Source organism: Girardinichthys multiradiatus, chromosome 3 (assembly GCF_021462225.1).
Source record: "Girardinichthys multiradiatus isolate DD_20200921_A chromosome 3, DD_fGirMul_XY1, whole genome shotgun sequence".
In the NCBI taxonomy this organism is placed as follows: domain Eukaryota; kingdom Metazoa; phylum Chordata; class Actinopteri; order Cyprinodontiformes; family Goodeidae; genus Girardinichthys; species Girardinichthys multiradiatus.
In genome coordinates, this window is record NC_061796.1 from 11402975 (window position 1) to 11430177 (window position 27203).

General features: G+C 37.8%; 1 protein-coding gene across 4 annotated transcripts in view; it reads right to left on the minus strand.

Moving 5' to 3' along the window:
* Positions 1-27203, minus strand: part of dnah5 (dynein, axonemal, heavy chain 5) — a 136043-nt gene that overhangs the window by 84826 nt on the left and 24014 nt on the right. For 3 of the 4 annotated variants that reach the window (XM_047360743.1, XM_047360741.1, XM_047360740.1), the window contains 24 exons: positions 27120-27200; positions 25476-25566; positions 25043-25188; positions 24633-24807; positions 24246-24500; positions 22529-22725; positions 22304-22397; positions 21749-21891; positions 20653-20729; positions 20455-20579; positions 20125-20360; positions 17428-17646; positions 16737-16799; positions 16180-16418; positions 15181-15328; positions 14966-15058; positions 14356-14555; positions 14012-14165; positions 13008-13171; positions 12709-12865; positions 11447-11659; positions 11073-11297; positions 9990-10162; positions 2343-2413 (listed from right to left, as the gene is read on the minus strand). In XM_047360743.1, coding sequence (XP_047216699.1) covers positions 2343-2413; positions 9990-10162; positions 11073-11297; positions 11447-11659; positions 12709-12865; positions 13008-13171; positions 14012-14165; positions 14356-14555; positions 14966-15058; positions 15181-15328; positions 16180-16418; positions 16737-16799; positions 17428-17646; positions 20125-20360; positions 20455-20579; positions 20653-20729; positions 21749-21891; positions 22304-22397; positions 22529-22725; positions 24246-24500; positions 24633-24807; positions 25043-25188; positions 25476-25566; positions 27120-27200 — 3739 coding nt within the window. The remainder of the gene's footprint in view (positions 1-2342; positions 2414-9989; positions 10163-11072; positions 11298-11446; positions 11660-12708; positions 12866-13007; positions 13172-14011; positions 14166-14355; positions 14556-14965; positions 15059-15180; positions 15329-16179; positions 16419-16736; positions 16800-17427; positions 17647-20124; positions 20361-20454; positions 20580-20652; positions 20730-21748; positions 21892-22303; positions 22398-22528; positions 22726-24245; positions 24501-24632; positions 24808-25042; positions 25189-25475; positions 25567-27119; positions 27201-27203) is intronic. The other variant, XM_047360742.1, reaches the window with a different exon arrangement.

Here is a 27203-nt window from a genome sequence, read left to right on the forward strand (position 1 = left end):
GATTGTGATCTGATTTGCCTTGAGGAGGTCTTGTTTTAGAGATGTATGAGTCATTGATATTTGCATAAAACAAATCCAATGTTTTGTGTCCTCTGGTAGAGCAGCAGACAAGTAGTTGAAAATTTGGATGTGTAGTAGAGAGTGAAGCATGGGCCCTGTCCCAATACCCACACTACACCCTACGCCCCTCTATGAAGTGTGTACTTTGTACAAGTGCATGTAAGGGTTGAAGTGCGCAGGTTACAAGCGTGCAAATTTGGAGAATTGGGACAGTAGGGGTTACGTCATCGACTTGCACCTCTGCACCGTAACTGCAACATCAAAAAGGGCGGGACCCAGCGCTGTTTTCACAGTCTTGCTGCTAAAAGAAATATTTAAAACTGCAACAAGCAATTGTTTTGAGGAGAAGAAAGTGCAGGAAGCGAAGGAGGTTTATACACCAGACTCTCACCGCGCCAGTGTTTGTTTGAAAGGTAACTTCAATGTTATGGCCCACTGACTGCCCAGACTCACTCTGAACCCAGTGGTATCTTACAATGTTGAACCTGGAAAACCAGTAAAAATATATATTTGTCGGCTTGCTGTCTAAAGTTTACGCAGTTCTTATTATTCGGATTTGATGGCTGATTATGTTGACGGTTGTGATTGGTTTTTGCTCAGAACGTCATCTGCAGCAGTGAATTGTGGGTAATATACTTCGGCGAAGGCCGCTTAGATGCGGGCTTCGCTGAAGGGCGGATTAAGGGCACAAAGGGGGCGGGGCTAAGGACCACTCTGGAGAATTGGGACACACTATGCACTCGAACCCATCAACGGGAACGCGCAATTCAGGGACACAAGGGTGGAAGTGCGGGTATTGGGACAGGGCCATAGTTAAAATCACCAGATATTACCACAAACAAATTGTGGAGTTGTGTCTGTAGCTTAGCAACAACTGAGCTGATGGCATCACACGCCGTGCCGGTAACAGCTAGGTGGAATGTAAGCTGTTGCCAAAATAACACTGGTGATCTCTCTGGGTAAATATTATGGATGAAAACTTACTGCTAACTGTTCAATATCTGGACTGCAGAGACGACACTTCACAGTAACATGTCCTGTAGTTGTATTTGAGATATTATTTGAGATATTATTTGAGACAATTATTTTGAGATGTTAATCAGTGGCTCTCAGTAAAAGAATAAATAAATAAACAACGCTGTGCGGATATGGTTACGCATCATAACAAATGTTATGATACGTAACATTCGAAAAAGCAATCTTCATCCACAAATGGAGTAATTTAAGTTTTTTAAAATAAGATATCAGAACGAAAACAACAGAGCAACTGCTGCCACCCTGAATGACACCATGAGTGGCACAATTCTGTCTTTCAATATTTACTTTTTTTTTGTCTCTGTTCCAGAAAAGCCAGATTTCTGGAGTGCACTACTAATATTTGTGTTATCAACCGATTCCCTTACCTGAGCTACTCATCTCTGCAGCTTTTCCAGAGTCAAAATTAGCTGATTTGCTGATTTTCTAAATAATGCTTTCCTTACTCTACCTGTCAATTTAGAGGGATTTGCAGTTGTGCTCTATTCTTTACCAACGTTGAATTGATCAGTGTTCCTAGTGATGTTTAAATCATTTGGGATATTGTTTTATAACCTAATAAAACTAACCCTGTGATACACTTTCCACAACCTTGTTGCTGGCCTGTCTACTGGGTTCCTTGGTTTGTTGCCTTTTGTTCTCCAACTAACTTCTGAGCTCTTTATTGAACAGCTGTAGTTATAATGAAACTTAACTACACAGATAGAGTCTGTTTTCTAAACAGGTAACTTCTGAATACTATTGTTTTCACAGAATTTTATTTAGGGTTTTAGAGTAAAAATACAGAATTCCAATGCACACAACACTATATAGATCTTCTTTTAACTTTACAACTAATCCTAATAAAACATAACGACGTTTGGGGTTAAAACATGACAAAATGAACATACAAGTCCAGGAGTATTTCTACTTTTGAAAGGCACTGTATCTTTATGATGCCAGAAGTTTGTTTCTGACACACACTACATGTAAGATATCTTTTTCAAACAATGGGTCACTTTTTTAACTTTCATACTATTTTAATAAATACCCTTAAGGGGTATTTACCCTAACCCTAACCCCCTTAAGGGGTATTTATTAAACTAACAAATTTACTAATCAAGTTTCAGCTAGTTCAGTCTCACACTGCTGTCTCATAATACATTTTGCAAGCTACGTCGTTGGGTCCACTATACTACCATGTCTGTAACTCTGCTGTTTCAATTTAAATAAAATAAAAAATGTAAAAACAAATGTTTCATTCTTACCTGTGCCTGCAGGCCCAGCAGGAGCTCCGCCCATGCTCATACCAAGAGCCTGAGCTAAAGTGATGTAACATCTGCACAAATATAGGCAAACACAAGCATAGAGATTTTAATTTAGCCAGTAAAACGTTTGGGCTCAACGATTGTGCCTACTTTAAACAATTTTATTTTATGTTCTCTTCAGTTTAAAATCCTTCAAATAACTATTTTCCACAGGGAGGCTGGGTGTCAGGCACTGGTAGGAGATGTAATTATATTTCAAAAGACAATTATGATGGACTACTGACAATATCTACAAATATCTTTATAAAATTGCATTTGTATTATCTCCTTATGCTCATTTAATTATGTTTCCCAACTACAAATTCACCTCTATAAAATCCGAAGGAGTTGGAGAGAGAATTAGGAACAGGGAGATGTTATAAACAGCGACAGTCACAAAGAGGAACACTAAGTGAGGGAAATTAATATGAAATTGTCCTAGGCAAAGAGAGGAAAGAAAAGAGCCCGAGCTGCTTTGGTGCCTTCAGCCATAAGTCAAGACAAGTCAAGTTTATTTATATAGCGCTTTTCGGCAACAAGGCACTCAAGGCGCTGTAGATAAGGAAAAACATTACAATGATACAGAAAACAAACAACAGAAGTGATTAAAAAATAAAGAATAGACTGATGGATAAGAAAATGAAAGGAAAATTGCACTGAAAACTTAATGTTTAGATAACACGTTCAAACGCCACTCTAAACAAATACGTTTTTAAACTTGATTTGAAGCCTCTTAGAGTTTCGGCGATTTTACAGTTTTCTGGGAGTGTTTTCCAGATTAGTGGAGCATGAGAACTAAAAGCTGCTTCTCCATGTTTGGTTCTGGTTCTGGGTATGCAGAGTAGATATGAGCCAGAAGACCTGAGAGGTCTGGGTGGTTGACACACAGACAACAAGTCTGTCATGTATTTTGGTGCTAAGCCATTCAGTGATTTATAGACTAACATAATTATTTTAAAGTCTATTCTCTGAGCTACAGGGAGCCAGTGTAGGGACTTTAGAACCAGGTTGATGTGCTCCACTTTCTTAGTTCTAGTGAGGACGCAGGCAGCAGCGTTCTGGATCAACTGCAGCTGTCTGATTGACTTTTTAGGCAGACCTGTGAAGACACCGTTGCAATAATCAATTCTACTAAAGATGAACGCATGAATTAGTTTTTCAAGGTCCTGCTGAGACATTAATACTTTAATCCTGGAGATGTTCTTTAGGTGATAGATGGCCGACCTTGTTACTACCATATGTGCCTCTGAAGGTTCAGGTCTGAGTCCATCACTACACCCAGGTTTCAAGCCTGATTGGTAGTTTCTAGCTGTACTAACTGATGCTGTGTGCTAACTTTTAAACGCTCTTCCTTTTGTCCAAAGATTATTTCTTCAGTTTCGCTTTAATTCAGCAGAAGAAAACTTTGGCCCATCCATGCATTGATTTCTTCTAAGCATTTACCCAGCGCTTGAATGAGTTCATAGTCCCCTGGTGACATTGTAACGTATAGCTGTGTGTCGTCTGCATAGTTATGATAACTTACGTTGTTGTTTATTAAATTCTGAGTTAGGGGGAGCATGTAGATATTGAATAGAAGGGGCCCTAAGATGGACCCTTGGGGAATGCCACAAATTATTTTTGTGGTCTCTGATGTAAAGTTACCTACTGACACAAAAAGGTCCCTGTCCTTAAAGTAGGATTTAAACAAATTGAGTGCTGTACCAGAAAGGCCGACTCAGTTTTAAAATGGAGTGATCAACAGTGTTGAATGCTGTACTAAGGTCCAATAATACCAGCACTGCGGTTCTTCCACAGTCTGCATTTATATGGATGTCATTGAACACCTTGACAAGAGCAGTCTCTGTACTGTGGTGAGCACGGAAGCATGACTGGAAGACATCAAAGTGGTTTGCCGTTAGGAAGTTGTTTAACTGCTGAAACAGCTTTTTCAATTATCTTACTGATGAAGGGGAGGTTTGATATAGGCCTGTAGTTCTGTAGTAGCAACTTGTTCAAGTTGCTCTTTTTCAATAGAGGTTTGATCATTGCTGTTTTTAGGACCTGGGGGAAAACACCTGACAAAAGGGACATGTTTATTATTTGTGTTAAATCAGATGTTATGAAAGGCAAAGCTTTCTTAAGGAAAGCTTGTCACGGTCACCAGAAAACTCCTCTTGGAGCACTTGAAGCACAGATGCACTGTCCTGGGGGTTTGATGTAAGGCTGCATCCAGGCAGAAGGAGTTAAAGTAGGCAGCTTGAGCTGCAGCCAGCCTAGACAGTACCCATGCAGTAGAGTAGAATGCTTGCCTGGAGGACGGATAGCAGGTGCATTAACCTCTGGCTGCTCTGGAGACCCGGACCACGCCCCCCTCTCTCGCCTGGAGTTACAGGAAGGCGAGGTCGGGTCCCAAAGAGGGGCGAAGCTGCGACGGAGCTGGAGCAGGTGGAGTGGCAGTGGTGAGGTTCTGGCCTGGTTCAAACCCTGGGGGAGCTCGCACCAATCTTGAACCTTCAAACACCTCCTCCATCTCTTGTAGCAGCAGGGGAGAAGGCAGGATCTCAACCTCCCTGCCATACATCTCCCTCAGTCTTTCCTCTTGCTGCTGTGTCCACCTTAGTAGGTTGGGCGCCCTGTCTGCTTGTTCCTGAGTTTGGTTGGTTCCTTCTGTCACAGTCTGAGGTTGTTTCAGACCAAAATGCAAACAGGGACTAGGGCTCGGCATGTTGCAAAGTAGATCAGTTTTAATAAGGCTTGAAATCAGCACTTACAGGCTCACTAGAAGGAAATACTCCGTAGCACAAATGCAGGAAAACACAAGGAGCTCGAGGAGAGACGGGACATTACACAAGAAACAAACGGGGAATGATGAGCACAACCAGATATAATAGCAGGGAGAGGAGGAGAATGGACCAATGAAGGAAGGCTAAGGTGATCAGAGGAATAGTGGAAACAGGTGCGAGAACCGGCTGTAGAGACTGAGGGAATGAGTGGTGACTATGACAACAGAGCAGAGGGAATGCAGGGACACGAGGAACTAAACTAGACTGAAAACGTAAACAAACTAGAAACCAGGAAGTGGGAGACAGGGTAAAAAGAGAAAATAAATACAGAACTAGCAGTGGAAAGCAGAGAATGCGAAGACCTAAGATAATAGATAACCTAAACAAAAACAATAACTGGAAACTTAACCTAGCCGGAACAAATAATCAAATGCAATTAATTTAAAGGAAACAAACCTCAGAGTAAACAATAACTGAAGGGGATCTAAGGACAAGGGAAGGAACTACTAAGGGACACGAGTGAAGGAAAGTTAGAACACAGAAAAACAGAAGGACATGAAGAAGCAGTGAATGGGTGGACCTAAAGAATAAGAAGAAGGCAGAAAGAATAAATGACAGAAGCTATAACCAACTTAAGAATCACAACATAAGAAAAAAATACTTCCCAACAAAACCCAAAACAAAGCCAAAACTGGTAAATCCTGACAAAGCGGTGGGTAAAACATAGAGAAAGCAGGAAGAAGAGCTTAGTTGTATGATTTCTTCTAGGTTTTTGTAGTTTATTTGGTGAAATTGGACAATTTTGTCAAAACCAGTTCTAGTTGGAGACAACTTGGGTACTGGAGTTGATGTGGATGATTTGACTGCCCCTCTGATCTTGTGGGTTTTTTCACTAAAGTAGTGAGCAAATTCATTGCAGGCCCTGGTAGAGTGGAGTTCAGATGCTACAGTTACAGGAGGGTTTGTTAACCTGTCGACCGTGGCAAATAATGCACGAGCATTGTTAATGTTTTTGCTGATGATCTCAGAAAAGAAAGATTCCCTTGCATTTTTCAGTTGTAGGTTATATCTGTATAGTCTCTCTTTATACATAATATAGCGAACCTGGAGTCCAGTCTTTCGCCACCTGCGTTCAGCTTTTCGACACTCCTTTTTTTCACTTCTGACTGGTGGAGCACTTCTCCATGGAGACATTTTCTTCCCAGAAACGACTTTCACTTTAATTGGACCAATTGAATCAATGATTTACGAGATTTTAAAATGAAAGTTATCTACCAGCTCATCTACAGTGTTACAGGGCAAAGTGGAGGTAGAAAAGTTAATCTGGTTAAAGGTTTCAGCAGCACCGTCCTTAAAGATGCGTTTTCTTATAATGTTGCTTTGGCAAACTGAGCCACTGGAGATGATGCTTTCAAAATGAACAGAAAAGTGGTCAGATAGGGCAACATCAGTTATAGACACCTTGGAAATGTTTAGACCCTTAGTGATGATCAAGTCCAAAATATGTCTCTGTTTGTGCATTTTCTGTTTAACATGTTGAGTCAAACCAAAATTTGAGTGTCACATAGATCTATTGTACTTCTGTCTTCAGGATTGTCCATGTGAATGTTGAAGTCTCCCACAATTATTAAACAGTCAAAATCAACAAATATCACAGATAAATCACTGAAAAAGTTTGTTTTGGACTTGGGAGGCCTGTATATATTCAAGAACATGGTTCGGACCGGGCTCTTTACCTGGAGAGCTAAATATTCAAGAGTCAAATTTGCCCAGAAATGCTTTTTTACACATTAGTAAATCTTTAAACAAAGTGACCACCCCTCCACCTTTTCTTTGCTGTTTGCTCTCACAAAGAAAATTGTAGTTCTGAGGCGCTGACTCTATCAGAATGGGAGCTTCATTAAATTCATGTAACCATGTTTCTGTTAAAAACATAACATCAAGATCGTGGTCAGTAATGAAGTCATTGATTAAAAATGATGACATGTTCTATAAAGCCAGTTTATATGACAGTTGCTGTTATTAACTCTGTGTTTGGTTGTACCTGACAGTTTATGGCTTTTTTTTTATTGTTTATTACTGTCTCTTATCCTTTTGGCTTTGTTCTTTCTGTCACATATAAGCACAGAGATTTTACAACTATTTCCTATTAGGGGCCCACGTTTTTCCTGGACATGCTCATTTCTGATAGAGTTACCACTGGGGCCCAGACTGTATCACAGATAAGTGATTTGAGGGTCCTGATTAGGAGGAGATAGATTAGGAGGTGGTGGGGCTCTGTGGCATTTGGAAGATGTTGGTTTAGTAGCAGGGCCTCGGCCACAGGGGATGTTGAATGGAGAAGATGTCAGAACCATTTGGGTCCCGATCTTAAGAGCTCCTTTCATGTTATCAGAATCCAGTAAAGCAAAAAGCGGGCTCAGTGGGGAGATGGGAGAGTTCTGGGTCGGGGTTGTCGGTCTGGGTCTGGGTTTGGGGGGATGGGGGTATAATGGGGGGTCCACTTCTCCTGTGGATTTCGACGGGGAGACCTTTTGTGATGACCTCTCTTTCTCAGCCAACTGGCCGATTGTCTCTGCTGGAGCTGTTGGAGGCAGCATTATCATTGTTGTTGATACTCCATGTTTTCTGCTGAAGGTCGAAGCTGCTGGCGGATTATTTACTGAATAGAAGAGATTAGATGTGAGACGTCTGGCTCCCAGCTTGTTCAAACAGAAACCATCTTGCTTGAAGAGGTGTCTTTTTTTCCAAAAAATATTGAAGTTGTCAATGAAGTTCACAGATGTAGTAGCACATGCTTTTTTCAACCATTTGTTAATGATCAGAAGTCTCGAAAAAATCTAATCTCCACAGAAAATCGGTGCAAAGGGTCCGCTGAGAAACACCTTGATATTGAGAACTCCAAAAATATTCAGCAGACGAGTGAAATCCTCCTTCAATCCTTCTGATTTTTTCTTAGCCATTTTATCCATGGCTCCACAGTGTATGATAAGGTTTTCTAGAGAGGGGCGCTTTTCTGTGATTACAAGAATATTCTCTGAGATATCAGAGACCACATTACTGGTACCAATCATAACTTTTGTGTTTTTCTTGTTGCAGATGTTTTTAATCCCATTCAAAGCTGTGTTGCCCACTATTAGGGTTCTTGGTCTGGTGGGGCACTCTTTCTCTTGCAATTTAGGAGAAGACTGTTTAGAATGAAGGTTGTTCTCAAACCTTTTATTGTTCTCAGAAGATGGATAATTTTCCTGGTTTTCATTCTATGGTGGAGCAAATCTGTTTTGGAGGATGAATTCCATTATTTCCAGCTGTCTCAATCCTATCAGTTGTTGTGACAGCAGCTCGCTGTCGAAGTCTCCTTTTCCCAAGGGAAACGGGGGCATTTTTCTGTAATTCTGGCCATTCTAATTTATTTAATTGCTGAGATATTCCAGTGAGTCGTCCACCTTGATTTTTTGGGCATGCGCCTAAAACATGCCGGGGGGGTCTGCCGGTAGGTTTATTCTCAGTGTTCTGATTGCTGGCTGAGTTGTTGAGCTGGCTGTCACTGTTTGTGATCCCAGGCAGAGTTGAATCATGACTGTATCCCATATTCACCTCCGCATTCACTTCTAGTTGATGGATTTTCATCTCCAAAACAGCCAATTTCTGTAAATGTTTCTCGAAGTCCTTTGTGGTGAAGGGAGGCATTTTGTGTGATTTTGGATTTGATTATAAAAACATCAAAACCCTTTAGAAAAAAAATATTAATAATAATCCCTGGTAATTGCTGGTAAGAAGTAGTTTTTGTCCAATATTTCCGTAATTTTGGCTAAGAGATAAAAAGTTAGGAGTAAAAGAATGCAAGCAAACAGGGAGCTTAGGAGAAAAGCATCTGAGCAGGCAGAGAGGCGGAAGCAGAAACATAAGGCAGTGGTGTCACTTCTTTGAGGAGCTACTGTCAGGTGTCTGCTTGTAGTTCCCTCTCAGCTGCTGTCCTTTCACATTTTTCTCTCATTGTCTTGTTTCACATTTCTTTCTGTGTCTCTTCGCATGTTGATCTGACTGTCTTTCTATCCCACTGTGCTTTTGGTGGTTAGTCTGCTTGATAGTGCATTCATGCCCCACTCTATTCAGTCTAATTTCTTTTCTCCTACCCTACAATTTAAAATGTTTAAATGGTTACAAATACTATTTACTCTTATAAAACATCTTGTAACTGACAGTGTCTTTTTTCTGATCTGTGAAAATTGGCCAAAGGTCATTGGCTGGCACAGACATGCTAGACACATTTGTTGGCACCTCTGGTAAGCATGTGTAAAAAGCCCTAAAATAACTTAATCCTTTATTGCACTTGAAGTGTTGCACTTCTCCAATACCATTCCGCAAGGTTGGAGCATACAGTAGGGAGATCTTTGAGCACTACTCTTTGCCCAATCTCTTTTGATCATCCACAGTCCTGTGTCCTCTTAACTGTCTTCTTCTCTTCAGGTTACCATTTAGTGACTATGCAGGATTTAGGCCTGGGGACTATGAAGGTTGACTTTGTATTTGGTGAAGTAATTAATTTTTGGAATGACCGCATGTTTTGAATCCTTATACATTTAAAAGACCAAATGGTCTTTTTTTTTTCTTTTGTTTTCCTTTCAGTAATTGTTTTTCCAGGTTGTGCTGTCTGCATATAATTTTCAAAAGGTAAATAATAATGTCTGATACCTTCTGACAGTGTTTGGATAGAATTGCGGTTTGTTGTGCCTAATTATGTGACGACTTTGATTTGAAAATATTAACATTTTAGTTTTGGTTGCATGGAGAATCCCACATTCCTTAATAAGTGTGTATGCTTTCATTGATGTACTTTTACCTGTCAGTCAAAGGTGTAATGACAAGCCTTTCTGTGCAGCCTAGGAACTCATTTTGGTAAACAAAGCCTACGTCGGTGATGTTGATGATCATCTTGTCTGAATCCTCATTGAAGTAGAAACGGCACTGCTTCAGCCACTCAAAGTCAGTGGGGCTTTTGACATGCAATCGGCACTGGTAGGGTAAGAGAAATGACAAAAAGAAGACAATGGGGATAAAGTCACAACAAGTGAAAAACTATTTTATATCTCTTATTTTAATGTGAGGTGTGAGTGGAGGAAAGATGGGATGCATGAGAAGGCCTTGGGGGAAACAGGAGGTAAAATAGATTTAAGGGAAAGTTGAAAGAGAATAGATCAGAGGTAGATGAGAGGCAAAAGTTGCTGAGAATTATTTATTTATGATCTTTGTTTAAACAGGTTAGTCCCACTAAGATCAAAAATTTGTTTTGGAAGGCAAATAGAGAGCTGCAAATTAGATACAGTGGAAGAATTCACATTTTTACTTGTCTAAATGAATTATACTCGCATGCTGATGAAGTGGACTGTATAGCTAATTCAGAGTAAAAACAACGTGAAGCTAAAGTTCAGTTTATAATTTATTCTGTGTATAGATGCTGATACATTATGAGAATGCAAATAAGGTAACAGGACAACAAAACGATGTTCAAGTTTGGACGAGACCACAGTGAAACAGAAGGCAGGAAGAGATAAACTGAGATATGGTCCCATCCAAGACAAGTTAACTAAGGTAAAATAACACCTCACCTTGTAAACCAGCAGTGATTTACTACGTCTGCGGTGATTATGCAAAGGCTGTCTTTTCTGTGTTTTAACATTACCTTGGGCCATTACAAATGCTTTGAGGTCTTTCGACAGAAACTGCTCTTTTTTTGCCGGTATCATTTGGTACACTGCCAAAAGAGCCATTAGGAGTCTGAATAGCCAATATTCACGCCAGTTCTACAAAACTGTAGATTTCTTCTGCAGTATGTTCCAATTAGACATATAGCTGAGAGTACTTTGTGGACTGGCCTATGAATTAACTGAATGGACTTTGATTTCATTAATCAGTCATTACTCACCAGATCATCAAATATGTCCCTCTGGTGGACATGGATAGTTATGAGGGTCTCGTATTTGGTCCTCTCTACAGCTTCTAAATCTCTTGTGGTCATGTCAATTAGTGTATTGAGCAAATCCAGGAAAAGCTGGTTGGTTTTTGACATAATGCGGCGATCAAATCGGGCACTGGTAAGAGCCTCCTCGGAATCTCTTGTCCATATCATCTGGATACCAAGCAAGCCCACCTGCACCAAGAATTTCAATGCATTAATTATATTGTTATTGATATACCGGCATGGTTAAAAGAAAGTAAATCTTGATAGATGAATGTAGGGTCTTAGGCTGTGATGTTGGGATGTAGCACCTATTTAAAATCATAGTATTTTTTACTTACCTGAGCAGGGAAAGAATTGAGGAAGTCAATAAGCTGGAAGCCAGAGTCCTGGATGGCCAGAACAGCCTGTCGGATCACCAGGTGCAATGACCACTGGGATTCTTTCAGCAGAGCATTCAGCCACACTTCAACATTCCCTTCTGCTGTGACAGGACGCTCCAGCTCCACAGTTTCCCCCTCACGCGATGACACAGCAAGAATTCGGTCATATATCTAAGAGAGATTTTATTTTAATAGGAAACAACATATTTTAATATATACTTTCTCTTTGTTCTCAGTAATCAATTTTGCTTGTAATAGTGCATGCCTTGTACAAACATAAGTTGTTAAGGATGTGTGTTTTGTTTAATGAACTTCATTAAATTTATTTACCCTTTCAGATCTAAAGGGCTAGGCAAAAGCATGTCTACCCCTAGACGTTTTTCACATTTGATCACATACAAAAATCTTTATAGTATTTTATCTGACAGATGAGCACAAACAGTGCATAACTGTAAAGTAGAAGGAAAACAATACACGGAATAGTACCTAAATAGTACACAGACTCTATATGAACATCTTAAAGACCGATTTGTCAGGGACAGCAGACAAATCAAGGGTAAAGATGTAGAAGTTTAAGCAGAGTTATGTTATAAAGCAATATCCCAAGTTTTAAACATTTTGTGGATCTGTGCTTAATTCATCATTTGGACATGGAAAGTATGGCACATTCAATAAGAGCATTATTCAGAAAAGCTGCTAAGACACTCCGGGGGAGCTACAGAGATCCACAGCTCAGGCTCAGAAGGGGCTCTGGTCCGATAAGACAAAACAAATTTGTCTTATGTGTAAAACAATATATGTGGAAAATTAACCTTGTGAATCACTGAAAACACCAGTCTGCCTTAAAAGCCTGGTGGTGGCAGCATCATGCTGTGGGGATGCGTTTCTTCAGCAGGGACACTGAAGCTGGTCAGAGTATATGGGAGAATAGAGCTAACAATCTAGAAAGAAAGGCTGAAAATGCTCTAAGATGGGTGTGGCTTAGATCAACGCATATATGGTATCCACGTGTTAAAATAGCCCAGTCAGGGTCCAGAAAGAAACTGAATTCAGAATCTGTGGTAAGACTTGAAAATTGGTCTTCATCCAATCTCACAGTAAGGCTCTGTACATGTTATGTAGACCATCTCAGTGCTGTGTAACAGTGGTCTGCTAGAGAGAGTGCAACACTAAATACAAACATTGACATGTGTCTCTATTATAAGAATTTTTGTAGTCACCTTGTCATGGAATCGCACAGTTTTGATGTTGTCAAAGACATTGAGAAGGTGTGCCTGGATAGTGTGGGAGTCAGAGGCCTGGCCCAAAATTTCCAACAAGGCAGGGTCAGAGACGAAGAAAAAACGTGGAAAAAGCAGTCGCTTCTTTTCCAGATAACTGTAACATCAATCCAGTAATTAAAACCATTTCAGTATTTTAGAACCACTCTCCCATAATTTCAGTTGTTTTGAAACATTTGCCTCCCAAACCGTGATATAAGTTGCGTGGTACAGTCTGGGTAAAAGTTATCTGTGCTCACCCTGTAAGTGACTTCTGACAGATCTCCAGCTGTTCCAGCAGGTGAGGAAGCAGCTGCCCCATTGTCTCATCTCCCACACAGGATTGTACAACATTGGGCATTTCGTGAGCTCGCATCATGATCTTCACCCAGGACTTATCAATGTTTGAGAAACGCTTTGCCTCCTAAAACGTTTAAAACAATACACTTTCATATAATTAACCCTTAAAGAAAACCTGTTTATTTATCAGATATTTGTATTCCTATTTATTATTTATGTACCAATTATCTATAGTGATTTCCTTCTAAACCACAACAAGGACATTTTGTTTTCGTGTACACTGTATGGTCTGAAGAGGAATAAAATTCTGTGTATGCCTATCCATTGCTTAGTAACTAGATATTTAACATTAAGTTGTTGTTAAAATTAAAGATGCACAAAGAAAACTGCTAATTATCAGACCAGAATCTGGAGATTTTCAGCTTGACCTGCTCTGACCGGTAGAGTGCTACCAGACATACACTCTTCAATGTAAATGCTGTTTCCTGGGTGTGAAACAATAAAACTGGCTTTTTCAGAAAGATGAAGTCATAGAAAGTGCAAGTATTTAAAAAGCAATTTAGGACATGACGTGGCATGAGGTTTATTCTGGCTACAGGAGATTGAGAGAAAGCGAGACATTTTTAAAATAAAGGCATGGCAAGAAGTCTTAAAAAAAACATTTTGATTGCTGTTCTTATATCTTCAGATATTATAGCTGCTAAAGAGAAATCCGAATTGGGAAAAAATAAGTGGGTCAAAGCTTTCCAAAAACCTGGCAGGAAAAATGCCACATAATTCTGATTGATGCATCTCTAATGTTATTGAAATACAGTGTCAAAGTATATTATTTAATGTAATCCTTATGTAATAAGAGGTTTTCTATAAAAAATAAATTTCAGGACGTTTGCATTAAAATAAGATGATTAGAGGAAATGTAAATTCGACATAAACAAATGGGGTGGGGGGTGGGGGTGGGGGTTACCTTAGGTAGCTGTTTAGCAATGTCTCCACCTACAAACACAGCCTCTAGATAGATCCATAGATTCTGGACGGTCATCCAGTGTTCAATGATATCAGTGGTGTTAGAAAGGTTCTGAACCCACTTCTGGATCTGGGCTTTAAATGGAGTGTTGTACCTGAGGGAGAAAATTAATCTACATGTGAACCATGCAGTGTCATAGACATCCGTGGGGCTGCTTTTTAGGTCACATAAAAATCCCCTTACATCTTTTAAATCTATGGGGGCAAAACATTTCCACAAAATTGTATTCACTTAACCTAATTATCCACACTAACAACTTATTACGAAAATAATGCGTTACATACCGATTGCTCATGAGAGACCCCAAAATCATTAAGCTGTCCTCCATGCTGGCAATTATTTCTGAAGTGCTGTCTCCTCTCAGTAGCAGCTCTCCTCGCGTCTTGAAGTTGGCAAATGTAAATATTTTGTTGTCCCACTCACCAATCACTTGCTTCAGTTTCTGCTCAATATCTCGCTCTTTCAGAGCACTGATGCAGATATCCTTTAAATGGAATGCCCAGGCAGATGTTGTAGTGACAGAAATATAAAAGGATCATAACTAAAACACAGGAAATGTAAAATACAGGATACAGTGCATGTTGCTAAAGACAGCATAAAATCCTGGTACATTAATGATCAAATTAATTGCAGAAATGTTTTTCCATACAATTAGGGTACGTCGGTTTTGAAGTACAAATGTTTAAGAAGTGAAAACAAGCAAATGTCAATTTATTAATTAATACAAAAGTAAGTGCTACTTTGACAACGAAGTGTTTTGTTTTGTTTTTGTGTGCTGTGATTGGCCTGCTCCAAATGATAAAAACCATTGATACAGTAACTGTTTCCTAACTCTGAATATATCATTTCTGTAATTTCCTTGCCTTAAAAGGCGACCCTTCTATTTCTGCTTACCTCAATTTCTTCCTTAAACTTCAGCAAAGGAGCCTTCATAATGTTACGCAGCTTGAATGTATCAGTTTCGACATCAAATGTATGGCCAGTCACCTGAGCAAAGAAAAAAACTGATAAATTACAGCCATTTCTTTTTGACAAAGCTGTGTGTGTTTTGTGACTCTAAAGTTGAATTAAACATTTGTTGAAAGCTTGGTGGTCCATTTTCAATTAACCTCTGTGATTCTCTTCCAGTGGCGTGTCATCATGGCTTTGTTGGTCATGAGCTCCAGTATAGGGCAGCACTCACTGAAGTCATCAATAGTTTTCTTCAGATCCAGGAAAGCCTGCCACTCCTTCAGAGCACGAGGCAGCTTACGGCATCTGTATTTTCAGCAAATTAAACACCTATTGTTTAAACCAGTGACTCATTTTGTTTATGCTATGAAGAATTATAAATTGATTTTACAAAATATTAATTTCTTCTAGTTTCCATTAGAGTTTTAGTAGGTGTTAAACTATACATGAATGAATGAATGAATAAATGAATAAATAAATTAATGAATTATCTATGTTGTCATTATACATAGTACAGTGGGAATCAGAGTGGCTTATTCCTAAAAGAAAGAAAAACACAATAGAAAGAACCAAACAAATAAAATACACAAATAAATAAGCTCAATATAAAATAGGTTATTCTACAGGTCAGTCTTTGCAAAATCACCTTACAGTCAAGAAAACATCAAGCTTCTTGCATTAGAAACAATGTCATTTCATCAAAACATTTTATAAAGTACAATTGATCAAGGCTGCATCCCATTTGCTAGGGCTACCCGTACCCCTCTGGCTGTTTTTGGCACCCACTTCAGGGAGTGGTTCAAATCTTCCACTGAGAAAGGAGACATTCCTCCAAGAAAATTATAATAATTAAGTAATCGGTTCTTTCACTATTAAGAGATTAAATTGAAAATAACAATCTAATTTTCATTATATGAAAACCTTCATTATTTGTTCTATGACTTCCCCTCGGTATAAATTAACGGTATAAAAGGTGTGTTGCAGAAAGCAGCATTGATGGAATGTCACTGCAAACAGGTCAGGGATCACTCAAAGGACAGATAGAAAGATTATAATTCTGACATTTTTATTTCCAATCAACCTCTATCTGATTACAGCTGTTTGTTGAGCAGGTCACATCTTAGCAACATAGAAGACAAAACTTAAAAAAGTTTAACCTTGTCTGAAAGTCTAGCAGCTCATTGTTAATCTTCACGATGTTGATGTCAGCCCAGAGGACGTTATAGTATCCATTGACTGTTTCGATGACATTGTTGTAAAGGCCATACAACTTCTGCAGCAGAACCAGTTGTTTCCTTATCTCCAGCAGCTGAGGGTGCTGTGTAACTGGAAGTCCAAAGAGCTCCTCTCCTCCAGTGTAAGTTATGTACTTCCTATACAGATTGTCAAACCGGTTCTAAAAACGAACAATAACAGCAAAATGAATTCCGCAACTGTGTTGTATCTCAACATAATATTATATCAAATTAATTCACCAGAGATGACTTGTAGCACAAAGTTTCGCAGTTATGTTTGCACACAATAAAAAAGCAAACACAGGTCTGTTCTTAGTAGTCAATGAAAAAGAGTATTTGGGAGAACACCACAAAATTTTCTTTCAAAATTTATTTTAATGTGCCAGACTTTGTCAGAAACCATGTCCAATGCTGTCTCCATATCAAAATAATTCTTACTTGCTCACTAAATAATTTACAGCCAAACAGTACAAACAAACCTGGTACATGATCAGTCTATCACTGGCATCCTGAGGAGCCAAACCCTCAACCATGGGCCCATCCTGAAAAGAGACAAAAATATAGATAGGTTAGTTTCTATTATCACAATGAGCAATATGCGGAACTCCCACTATTTCCTATTTTGGCATGTATGTTGGTATACTGAAAAAAAGACATTTGTCAAGTCTAAATTTGAGTAAATGAAGTAGATTTTTCAGGAACATCAAGTCCTGTCACATTTTTGAAGCATGTATGTTGCTTCTTATGAGTTCTTGGTTTAAATAGTTTATGTATGCTGGGAAAAAGGGTGTGGAATTCACAGTATTCAGTTGCATAAAGATGTAGTATGTTACCTTAGGTGTGACATTACAGTCATTATTTTTTCCTCAAACTGAAGTATCAACTGGCTATCTTTCAAGGAAATTTCAGTGGTTTATGAGTATCCCAAGTGGTCAGATAGTTATTAGCTATTATTAATCAGCAAGTAGGCCATGTCCCTCAGTTTAACCTTCAGTTTTACGCATCCAGGTGAGTTACTCTGCAGCAGCACAGTTATTATTGGGTTATTGATGCAATATTGGAGTAGCCGCTGTGTAATCAAGCGAGCCCTTACGATCTAGTGTACTTTAAACATCATGGATAGTTGAGAACAATGTATGCTGTTTTTTGCTATTTCAGTCATTTTTTTACCTTCTCATATTCCTGGTAGAAGTGTTGGCAGTCCTCCTGAAAGGTCTCCACATTACTAATAAGTTCTCCACGGAAGTGTGGTTGCAAGGCAACCAATTCGTTCTGCACCTCAGTGGTTCGGGACAAGAGCTTTTCCCAGGTATAACGCAGAGTATCCACCTTATCAATCTCTTCCTTGGTAACTGACAGACCATATTTATGAAGCATTGCATAGGACTCCTGTAATGAGTGAAAAGGGGGCATTGTTTTAACTTAAACAGTTTGTATGTGAATGCTGTCACAGTGGCACGCACATAGCACATATATTTGCTTTTATACTGACAAACATTGAAGTAATAACTTATTTTGACTTTCTAAATTTCAGTCAGCTGCAGATTCAGGATTTAACCTCAAAATTGTCATAAACATTTACAAAAATGATTTAAAATGCAATGTGTTGCTACCATACTCATTGTTATTAAAATGGTTTCAGTGAAGCAACTTACTTCAATGTGTCTAATATTTTTATATGATGTACACAACCAAAAACATTCACAGTCCGATGTAAACATGCAACTTTTTCTTAAAGAAAGGTAAATCTAAAGAATACATGTGATGTGAAGCTGTTTATCCAACACATTCCTTAGTGTAAATCACTGCATCCGAGTGTGCATCCCTGCATTATCCCAATGAAAGCATGTATGATCTTTGTCACAAGATAAAGATTCAATCAGTGCAGATAAACCAGAAATTGTACAACAGCAGTGCAGTATTTCCTCTACTAAATTAACAGAAAGCATGCAGTAATCTTTTCTATTTAGCAGTGTTGTTTTCAAGCACTGGTTTTACTAACTTATTGAAGTGTAAAGTGCAAAAACGTACATGTACTGGGTTGGTATGTTAACAAGCCAAATATTAAGGTATTTCATTAAAAAGAAAAAAGACTTCACTGTTTGACCTATGGTATAAGAGCCAGTCCATGTGAACAAATACTTCATGACCAAAAAACAAAATCAGAAGCACTGCGGGAGTAGGAAAACAAAATCTTGACGAAAACAAAACAAATGACAAAGGGGTCCAGATGTAAGGCAAACTGATGCCGAGAACATATAAATGGACTTTGGAGTTTGACAATACAAAGACCTGCTGGTCCAACATAACCAGCAGGTGTTAAAATCACACTTTAAGACCAGGTGTAACAAGGCAGAAAGCAAAAGCAAGTTAAAGGAATAAGTGAACTGGCTGTAGGAAATAAAAAGTTGCCAAGCGCAGGTATCTCACTAGATCCACTGTTTTTACCAAATACTAACTTAGAACAAGAAGTAAAAGAAAATAAAACAAATAAATGTGACTAACAAGACCAAGGAATAACCCGAAATCAACAAACATTATAAGCCATTTCACTAATGAGAAGAATTTTATCCACATAAGTCAAAATGAACCTACAGTTTTAGGCATTTGTCTCCAAACCTCTTCTAATTGAGTACATTTCCTTTATAAGAAAAGACAGTCAGAACGTTAGACTGGCTTAGGTTATCCTAAGGTATCTCTATAGCAACATAACTATGGAGATACCTTAGGTTATCCTAAGGTATCTCCATAGTTATGTTGCTATAGGCTTAGACTGCTGGAGGACTTTATGACCACTTTCACTCTCTCTACTACAGTCTAAAACTACTCTCCAAATTTGCATTTTTTGTCTCTGCTCTGTTCTCTCAAACTCCCAGTCGGTCGTGGCAGATGGCCGCTCACACTGAGCCTGGTTCTGGTTCTGCTGGAGGTTTCTTTCTGTTAAAAAGGAGTTTTCCTCTCCACTGTCGCTACATGCATGCTTAGTATGAGGGATTGCTGCAAAGTCAATGCAAGCGACTGTCCAAAGTTGCTACACGCTCATCCAGGAGGAATGCTGTAAGTCACTGACTCGATGCAATCTGCTGGGTTTCCTTAGGTAGAAAAACCTTTAACCAATTTGAATCTGAAACTGAATCTGACTGTACTGTTTGATAGTTAAGATTAATTGGAATGTATGTACCTGACTTGAAATCTATATGATTCGATTGAATTTACTTTGTAAAGCGCATTGAGACGACATGTGTTGTGAATTGTATGGAAGTAAAATAGTCTCATCAGAATCAGACATTTTTTAGACATTGAATTTATAACACTGAATTTTTATCCTGTGCAATTATGTATGTGAATTATTTTTTGATGAGATTTTCTGCCAAAAATATATTATTACAAAACGCCAGGTAATTAACACCCATTTGAATCTTATCATTGATCTTCAATAAGCCACTATCCAGCAAACTGTTAAGAGACTCGCCTCTGCCCAAGGCAATGGTGTGTCACGTGATCAAATAAGCGTAATCTGATTGGTTAAAAGACGCTCGACTCGATCGAGTGCTGATTGCTTTGGCTTGAGTCACCAGAAGGTCAACACATTTGCAGGCAAATTTTTGCAGGTGAATTTCTGCAGGTGCATTTCTGCAGGTGAATCATTTCAGGCGAATTCTTGCAGATTAATTTTTGCTGGCAAATTTTAAGTACAAAAAAAATTCACATACATAATTGCACAGGATAAAAATTCAGCGTTATAAATTCAATGTCTAAAAAATGTCTGATTCTAATGAGACTATTTTACTTCCGTAGAATTGCTGCTATAGAAATAAAACAGAATTTAATTTAATTGAAATGATCACATGTTAAAAAAAGGTTTACCTCAATTGGTCCAACTTGAAAATCAATATTTATCTGATGCTCTCTAATTTCCTTGAGTGCAGCCATGGCAATGCGAATGTCGTCTAGGTCTTTGATCTGTCGATTCAGTTTCTTTCCTGCTTCAACAACCAAAGCAAAGATCTGCTCCATGTCTGAGCGATATTTCCTGTTACAATACAGCCCATAGTCCACCATCCAGTTCTTAGTTTCGGCTGTGAGGGACATCTTGAGGAATGCTTGAAAAAAGAAAGAGATTAGCAACTAGAGCTCAGTTACTGTTCAACATAAAGTTGATTTTATTTACTTATATAAATGACAACTTGATCTCACCTGTGAACAAAGCTATGGCTCCTATAGTGATGTACTCTGGTTCAGAGTTTATTTTGAGTTCAAGATCCTGATAAAAAAGGATCTGACTCTCAAACTCTGATAGCAAAGGGCTTCCCTCAATAAATCTAATAAAAAGAAGAAATTCCAGTGGTAAAAATTTCTCACAGAAAAGAACATTGATCTTTTATCCAAAAATACCTTTGCATGGAGTCTTCACGATCTTTTCTCCAGATGTGATGGTAGCAGCTGAAACGATCAAGAGCAGTTTCTACTTCCTGCAAAATAAAACCAAACAAATAGGTACTGTCGAAACTGGACGTGAAAAAATTGCTGGTTATACAAGCAATATCCCTTCCTGTCACTTTTTCTCATGTAGATTGGATTAAATATATAAATATACACATTTAAAGTATAGTATAGTATAGTCTAGTCTTCACCTGTCCTCTACCTGTGTGAAGAGCTGCTCACCCCTATATAGTCAACCTTTAAGTAACCTAACATGGATGTGGAAGGAAGCCAAAGAACCAAAAGGAAACCCATACTTGCTCTTCATACAAGGAGAAAACATGAAGATGAAAATTCCTCACAGAATGGCACCAAGATTTCCAGATTACACGTCAAAGCAAAGTTATTTAATGTTACCATTGTTTAAACAGCCACTTTTATCTAACCAGATATGATTATGTTTCTGTGTGTAAATTCACAGTCATCAAATAAATGTGAATGCTATTGAAAAGTTAATTTATTCCAGTAACTCAACTCATTAAGTGAAACAAATTATATAGGTTAATTACACACAGACTGATGTTTTTAAGCCGTTATTTCTGTTAATTCTGATGATTTTCCGCTTACAGCTAATAAAAACATGACATTTAAGAAATTTTTATTTACTGAATATGACTGTATAGTAGGAATGTCCTGATTTGATCCCTTAAAATCAAAAGAGAGAGGTATGCACATTTCAGGTTACATATTATAAGGATCTTTACATCTTGATCTAATGACCATCTCCTTGAGCAACATACTGAGTCTGTCCTGCAAAAATGTAGGTTTGATCAAAGCATGTGTTTCTTTCTAGAAAAACTAGTAGGAGTACAGTGTCCAAAACATCCTTTGCATGTGAGTTAAATGCTTCACCATCACAATACTACTGTAGCCCACGGAATACTGATTTTTTAAACCTGTAATTACATGACATTGACATTAATTAAAAAAATAGGTTGTGACTCTGGCAAATGCCTTTTCTGAAATGTGTTGTTTGGATTGGGATTTCTATTAGATCAATAAAATGTACCTTCTTGGTAGAGCTGATTGAGGTGCTGAGAACAGACACCAACTTGACTATCTCCTTGTTCTCAGATACACTCTTGTAGTAATTTCTGGCTTGGAATGGAATGGGTTGAATCACAGATGCTGAAATGTCTGAGCTGCTGCCATCTGGAAAATATAGCATATTGAGGATAATGTTTCACTGAAATGTACCTAGGTCAATGAGGAAACATGTAAACAGACATATTTAAGCATTTTAGACTAATTTTGAGTTTACCATTTCCATTAAGTCAGGTGGTTTTGAGTTAGAGGTATAAACATTTAAAAAAATCATCCTTTCCAAAGCCTTTAATGGATCATGTAACTTCCATCAACATGTTCTGTCTAGTCAATCAGATGATTTGCTCTAATGTAGCATACGTCATTTACTCTACTGAGCCGTAAAATAGGTCTGATTTTATTTTATTTTTTAAACTATGCACATCTTAAAATTAATAACATGAATAAATGTCTGAAAAAAAAATCACTGAAATGCTGAATTGGTGAAGGTCAGTCAAGTGAGTAGCATTGTCCTTCATACCAGTCATACTCCTGTGTGTTGTGGCTCCATCATCTGATTCACTCTCAGAGCTGTCCTGTTTTAGAGCCGCCATCCGTCGTTCATTCATTTTTCTCTATAAAGTGAAATTGAAATAAAAGAAAATATATCAGGGGTTGTTTCACTTTATCAGATTAGAATTTACATATAAAGTTAGTTACAGATTTAAAAACAATCACGGTCATGGCTATTTTCCAGTTAACATACCTTAGAGATTCTTTCTTTGCTCCATTGACCCACTCCTTTGCTGACACTGACCACACATTCCACAGCCCTGTTTAAAGCCTGCTGGACCTCCTCCAGAGCTGGAACCATGACAATGTTAGGTATAGAGAGGGTCACATTGGCTCTGAAGATTGCCTGCTGATCGCTGTGTTTCCCATGGCTGAGTGCATCACTCTCACCTACCAGGTAGATAATAGGGGAACATCACATTATTGGTGAGATCTTTTTTATATTAGAGCAGAGCTCCAAATAAATAGAATGTACGGTCATGTGAAAAATACAGTTCCTAGGAATTCCAGGATTTTTGTAAGTAAATGGACTGTGGTTGCCTTGTTTTGTTCAAATGGTTTAAGTATAACCTAAATGTACAATAAACACACATAAGAAATTCCATTTATTTATGAGATGATAATGTTAAATTTAAAAAAAGGTTTGTAAAGAAAATTAAAGACTCTACCAAATATAAATTATGGCGATATTACAATGTGTGTTTGAGTGTATGGATTTGTGTTTGGTTGATGTTTATTTATTTGTGGGGAAAGCAAAACAAATATAAGGTTTGACAGTACCAATAAAAAGGTAACAATGAAAATAGGAATTGATTATAAAGGTTACAATTAGGATTAATTGTACCCCTGGCTGAATTAAATTATAAAATTGTATTAATTTATCCGAGAATAAATAAATAATCTCTCAAAGAATAAAGAAAACTATGTAAAATAAGTATCGTTTTGGAAAACAATTTGTTTTTTAATTTACATCTCATCAGAAAATGGCACATTAGAGATTATTTGACACTTGTCAATAATCAATAGAAGAAATTTTCTTTGGCATTATAGCAATCAAGTGCTTCTTATAATTGCCGACAAAATATTTGTGCATATTTCCACTGGTATTTCGATTATTTGCCTTTGGTGATCAGCTACAAGTGTTTGTGGTTGGAAGGCTTCCATGCCATCACCCTAATCTTTAGCTTCCGTCACAGATTCTCTATTGTATTCAAATCAAATCTCTAGCTGAGCAACATCAAAATGTTTAGATCACATCCAGTCAGAATTAAAAAATAACTTTAATATAATTTGGGGCTGAACTGTATTCACTGGTATGATACTGGTTAATAAGATTAATAATAATAATAATAATTATGAAAATACCACAACAAATACCCCTGCACTGAATATCCCTACTATGACTGCTACCATCTATATTAATGATATTGATAATATTGAGGATAATAATGGTAATATTAATAATGGAAATAATAATTATGATACTGGCCATAAAAACTATAATAATATTTGTAAGTAGATTAACAAAATTGAATAAAATAATTAAAGTTAATCACACAATTAGGATACTAATTAGGATAGGACACCAAGCTATCTGTTTGGTAGAATAAATCTGGCACATGCTTCTTAATATGGTTTGCCTGAAAGGCCAAGACAGGTCACATAAAAAAGAAGTATGCGAGGGGGAAGCTTGCCCACCGACCAATCAGAAACTAAAAAGAAAAACAAAACAAAAAAACATTTTTTCTGTTCAGTGAATGTAGCAAATATAACATAGAAACATTTCGAAATTTTACCTCCAAGTTTATTTTGTCTGTATTGTATCTGTAGCAATTTGTCTCACTTTCCAAATCCTGTGTTTTTATTGTTTCTCTCTTTATAATGAAGACTATCTAATTAAGTAGACCCACCCAAAAAATGCACAAGTGATGAGGTATGTATGCGCTTGCGTAGCATCTCCAGGGTGTTGCGTGTCACTTTGAGCAAAGCATCCACATTGCGGTGGTTAAAGTAAGAAAGCAGTTCCTGGGCCTCCTGTTCCATTATTTCCATCAAATCTCTTTTCTTCCTCCTCTTCACTAAAGGAGATGAAGGACCTGAAAAAGCAGGCTGGGGCAACATGTTTCTGGAGATGAGATGACTTTCAGAGGGGTGTTTGTCTTTACCTAAAGAAACACATTTACAATGAACATCAACAACAGATTCAGGAAACAGTTTACTCGTCCAGTTATGTTTAACAGAGTAGAGTCGGATCCTTTATATCACATCACTTGAGAACATGAACAACAACATTATACCTTCAGGCTCAAAGGGGTCGTTGGTCTTGCTCTCACTAGATATTTCTTCCACAGCCTTCACCTCCTCCTTCTGACCATGGTCGAACTCCATCAGCATGTTGATCAGTTCATTGGTAGCCTCCTCCACAAGTGTGCTCTTAAGGTGCAGATTCTGAGCTTGTTTTATGCACATGTCCTATAAACACAGTTAAATGAAATAAAGGTGAAGGTCTGAGAGGAAAAAAAAACATTTCTACCGAAGTGTGAGTCATGTGGTGCTTTAAAGATGTTCTTTAGAAAAACGTTATGTATATTTCAAACTGTAATGCAGGGGAGCTGCAAAACTAATGAAGTAGGTGCACTCTGGCAAAGTTTACTGTGGAGCAGTGTCATTATCTTATTTGAAAGAAATGTCATTCATGTCTATTTACCCTGGTGGTTTTGACAAATTCTTCACAGGTGACTGGTTGATCCTCTGGCAGAACACACAGTGTGGAAACACTGATCTCCTGCAGAACTGCATCTATTCTAAACTCCACCAAGTCATTCACTCGGTCTATTAATAGCTCCAAATCAGCTGGGAACACAGAAGAATCAGAAAGAAAAAATGTATGTGAATAGAAGAAAAAGACTTGTGAAGACTTGGGTTAAATCGTTGCTAAAAAAAGCTCTTCTTGTTTTCCTCTTGTCTATTTTCAGACAAGAGGAAAATATATACAGTGTATTAAAGTTGCTTGTGTGTACACAATGAATCAATTAATTTAAACGTTACCACATGCTGCCAGTGCTGACTTGCAGGATGTCTTAAGTGTCAGCATATGAGACATCGATCTGGCTGGATTTGTTGTTTATTTTTTTGCTTACCCATTGCTTTGTCAATGCGGCTTAGATACTTGTCTATGCTCAGAGATGTCCAGCTGAGGGAGATCAAACCTGGCTGGATAGCCTCATCCAACTATGCAATAAAGGGCAAATGCAATTAATAAAAATACCACAATAAGTCATCAATCATTTGTGGTAGAAAATAGCAAAAATCATTTTGACATATTAGAATAGGTAACCAAAATGTGATTTCTCTGGTAAACTGTGCTTGAATTTATAAAAACAAAGTAAGTATAACTCAGGTTATACAGAGTTATACAGCTTATTGTAATTATTTAAACCCAGTGTGTCATAAGACTAAAGGCTGAGCTGCAAAACTTATCACCATAATCTGTGTACACAGACAAAAATTCTACAGGTTAAGATGCAAATTTCCTGCTTTGCTTCTGATTAGAGAAAGCAACTTACCTCCACCAGAAATTAATATTTGGCCAACTAAATGTTTACATATCAGCTCCTATCAACCTTTCTTCTGCTACTGTGGATGGTGTTTTGTTCTGTGAAACTAAAGAAGCAGCTTTGCCCTAAAGATCTGTTCATATAATTTCTGGAAAGCCGCAATTTGATTTGCCGACTCTGGATGAGCCTAGAATCATGTGTTTTAAAATTTGGACTCTTGTTTCATTGTTTAAATGTTGTATCCATCCATCCTTCCATCCTTTGTGCACAATGCACAGTGAAACATTGTATTTGTACTTTAAAGATAGTCTCACGTGTCTCTGTGTGTGTGTGTGTGTGTGTGTGTGTGGAAACCCCTCAAGCTGTTGTACACTCCAGCTCCACGTTTAATTCGAAAACTTTACTTTAAAGCCCTAAGGCCTTCAGGAGTTTAACAACCGATCAGAGTAAGACTTCTAGGTGCAGATCTGGAAGACCGTCTACCACTTCGCAACCTCTGCTCTAAATGTTAATATAATTTTACAAATCAAACACAAGTGAAAAAAAATCGAAATCTATCTAAAGATTATTATTATTATTATTAACCTCCAAATTCATCCTGCTTAGTAGTCTGAATATAGTCCAAGTAATTATTGTAAATATGAAGTATTTATACTAAGATACATAAAGAAACAGGTGGTTCACAGTGTAACTTCCAATTGTCCAAATGTATTTTTACTTTTGACATTTTTTCAGGACTGATGGTTAGTATCTCATTTATTAGTATAGTTAGAAATGTTTTTCCCATTTCTGAAATATGCATAAACTCATAGTGTTGCAATCATAGAAATGTTAAGGGATTTGTGTGCTCTTATATTTCTATCATATATTGCAATAACAGATGAGGGTTATATTTAATGGTCAGACATACCTGTGAAATGCAGCTAGACAGCATATTAACAATTCGAGCTTGTTAATATAAACAAACTTAATTTGGACCTAGTTATGATATTTCATTACACTTCAATCTACAAATTCAAAAAGCATAATTTAATATAGTGTACACACGTTACTCTATACCTAAAAAAAATGTTTGCATAATGAAACAAACTTCATTAATTACCTCAACTATCATCAATCAATAGAATGGAAAGCATTAGGTGTCATTTATCAAGTTTTAACATTAATCATGATAACTAATTTATTTTACACTGCTTTCCACGACTTACTATGAATGAAACATCTCACCTTAGCAACGTGTGGCATGGCCATCTGCTCAAATGCAGTTTGAATCTTGGCTCGTATTCTGGTGTTTTCACTCAACATTAGCTG